General features: G+C 43.8%; 1 protein-coding gene across 1 annotated transcript; it reads right to left on the reverse strand.

Annotated features, from left to right (window-relative positions):
* Window positions 1–2,289: 2,289 nt before the first annotated feature.
* LOC125360190 (late cornified envelope protein 1A-like) lies at window positions 2,290–2,736 on the reverse strand. The gene has a single exon (XM_048358223.1). It carries the CDS (start codon window positions 2,734–2,736, stop codon window positions 2,290–2,292), a length of 447 nt encoding a protein of 148 aa, XP_048214180.1.
* Window positions 2,737–3,030: the final 294 nt, after the last annotated feature.

Raw genomic sequence — 3,030 nt, forward strand, 5'->3', positions numbered from 1 at the left:
TTCTACTTTTGATCTTTTGATAAACTTCCTTTTTGGAGGGGTCAATACTGTGGTGTGAACTCCAGACTTCATGCTCTTGCTTGACTCTTTTGCTCATTGTTGGTACTCTAACACTTGAGCCATAACTCTACTGCTAGGTTTTGCTGGTTAATTGGAGATAAGGTTCTTGTGGATTTCTCTGCATAGGCTTGCTTGGAACATCTATCCTCAGCTCTCAGTCTCCTGAGTGGCTAAGATTATTATAGACATTAGCCATCTGTGCTTGGCTTAAACTTACTCCCTAAGATCACCCTAAATTGGGGAAAATGCTTGAAAATTAAGCTTGTGACTTTGTAACTAGACATCTTGAACATGAATTCTATCTCTGACTCTACAGGTGCAACTTAGGACAATTATTTAACATCTGTGACAGAGCTTCTCATTTCGGAAATGGGAATATTAATAACCTGGACTTCATAAATTTGTAGGTATATTAAATTTATATAGAACATACCAAACCATTCCTTGCACATTTTATGCACACTAGAATCTACCATCATTATCACTGACCATTATCCTGAATCGTCTTTTAGAAGCACATTGTGGTAGTCACCTGTATGGCAAGTAAGAAGCAAGTATTTCCATAACACTTTGGGGAATTTACAAATCACTTTTCCACACAACTTAGTTCATGACTCTCAGGCCTGGGCATGAAGTTGTGTGGCAAGGACACATCAACCTTCAGAGATCTGGCTTTCTGATCTCTGAGTATGACTTCCTTTTGGTTCAAGTTGCTACAAAAGTCTTCCTCACAATGAGAGTCTTTGGGATATGGGTATTTAGGTTCAAATAGGTCAGTCTTAGGAACAGAGTTCACTAATTCAGAATGAAATGATTCTCAGGGACCACATGATCCGGATTTATAGTAGATATGGTGACCAGTAGAGATATTTCAAGGGATTTGAGTTAGATCTGGGTGTTCAGTTAACAGTATGTTGGAAACCTCATAAAGATCTGTTGGCTTGTCTTGACTATATAATACCATAAACTTCCTAATATCTTCTATTATTGAAATTAGAGTGGACATGGCTGAGATTTAGAACAGAACTATGAAGTGAATCAAAGTATGTGTCTCATATTGTAAAGTTATAGGCATAAAAACCTGGTCATCTCTTGTCCAGTTGTTTTTGGACATTTTCTTGCATAGCATGGTAATTGATTAACACTTTTGAAAGTGTTTTCTGTGTCTGAGTGTGTGTGTGCGCAGATCCTAGGGCTTGCATTCGGGGCCTGAGAGTTGTCCCTAAGCATTTTTGCTCAAGCACTCTACCACTTTAGCCACAGCTCCACTTCTGGCTTTTTGGTGGTTAGTTGGGGATAAGAATCTCACAGATTTTCTTGCTTGGGCTGGTTTGGCACTACAATCTTCAGATCTCATCCCCCAGAATAGCTAGAATTGCAAGCATGAGCCACCAGCACCAGGTTAAGTGTTTATTTTTTTTTTAAATGAGAATAATCCTGAGTCTCACTCTGGAACCAGCACCAAGTGTGTTTTCAGGTTATTTTTACTTCATTAAACATTTGTCTGGTAATAAATATGATTAAACAATACTCTTAACATAGTCAAGAAAACATAGTGGATGATCTCTAAATTTTCATGTGGGAAAATGCCAGGAGAAACGACAAGTTGATTTCAGTGTAGGTTCAATTATTTCATTTTGAAGAGAAATTCATAAAGAACCTTGTAAGCTGCCATTTAGCAAGAACTTAGCTTATTTCCAGTTTTTGATTGGAGGAATGCTAGCAGTTCCTGTTTTCACTTCACATTGGCTCTTAGTAATATGACTATAGTTCTTACAAGCACAGAAGGGTGGTAGCTGTAAAATCAAAGAAAATTGTGTGCATCCAGACAAAGGCAATAGTACCAACTGGCAATCTGCCACAAAGAACAACCAAGAGCTTGCTCTCTCTGCAGCCAATGGACTCACACTCCAGAGTTCAGCTCTATCTCAGCCAGCACAGAGCTAAGCCCTGGTTATCAACATGGATGTGTAGGGATGGCATTGGCAAAAACAAGCAAGAGTCTGGTAAGCTTCAGTAGAGAAGACTTTATTATTCTGTAACACAGGAGAAGAGGAGGCCTGGACACCTCAAAGGAAATTCAGAACCTCCACAGGAAGATTTCAGTATCCCAGAGCCCAGGATATGGAGCACACAGGGAGGAGAAGGGAGGAAGAGCAGCTGCCTGGGGCAGGGCTTCTGCACATGGGTTCCTTCTGAATTGCTTGTCTGAGGTCCTCATGGCCCAGGTCAGCAGCAGCCTCCAGACTGCTGGCTACTGCCACCGCTGCTACCACAGCAGCTGCTGCCGCCACCGCTGCTACCACAGCAGCCGCTGCTGCCACCACTACTGCCACAGCAGCTGCTGCCACCACTACTGCCACAGCAGCTGCTGCCACCGCCACTGCTACAGCAGCCAGAGCTCTGGTGTCTGCGTCGGAGAGATCGGCGAGGCCTGTGGTGGCTCAGGCAGCAGCCGCCACCCCCAGAGCTGCAGCAGCCCCCAGAGCTGCAGCAGCCGCCGCCCCCAGAGCTGGAGCCGCAGCAGCCCCCAGAGCCAAGGCTACAGCAGGAGGAGGCTGGAGGACACTTTGGAGGGCACTTTGGGGGGCACTTGGGGGCGGGGCACTTGGGAGGGCACTTGGGGGTGCACTTGGGAGGGGGCTGGCACTGCTGCTGGCTCTGCTGGCAGGACATCTTGGTGGGCAGGTGAGTAAGATCTGTGGAGAGTCAAACACAAGTCAGACCTAGGACAGGACAGAGTTGCCACCAGCTCACGGTGACCCTCCTAGTCTCCTGTAAACGTCTAGTAATTGTAACAATTGTAGCACTAGTTTCCTATCTCATACTTTATCATACTCTTACATTATCATAATCATCCCTTTGAAAATCAGAGAACTGCCATGTAATATATAATAGACTAAATTATGCTATAAATCATTTTTATTCGTCTTCATACTTGAAATCCTAAGTTTTGAGTGAATTATATAT

The sequence above is a fragment of the Perognathus longimembris genome, chromosome 11 (genome assembly GCF_023159225.1).
Source record: "Perognathus longimembris pacificus isolate PPM17 chromosome 11, ASM2315922v1, whole genome shotgun sequence".
NCBI classification, from domain to species: Eukaryota; Metazoa; Chordata; class Mammalia; order Rodentia; family Heteromyidae; genus Perognathus; species Perognathus longimembris.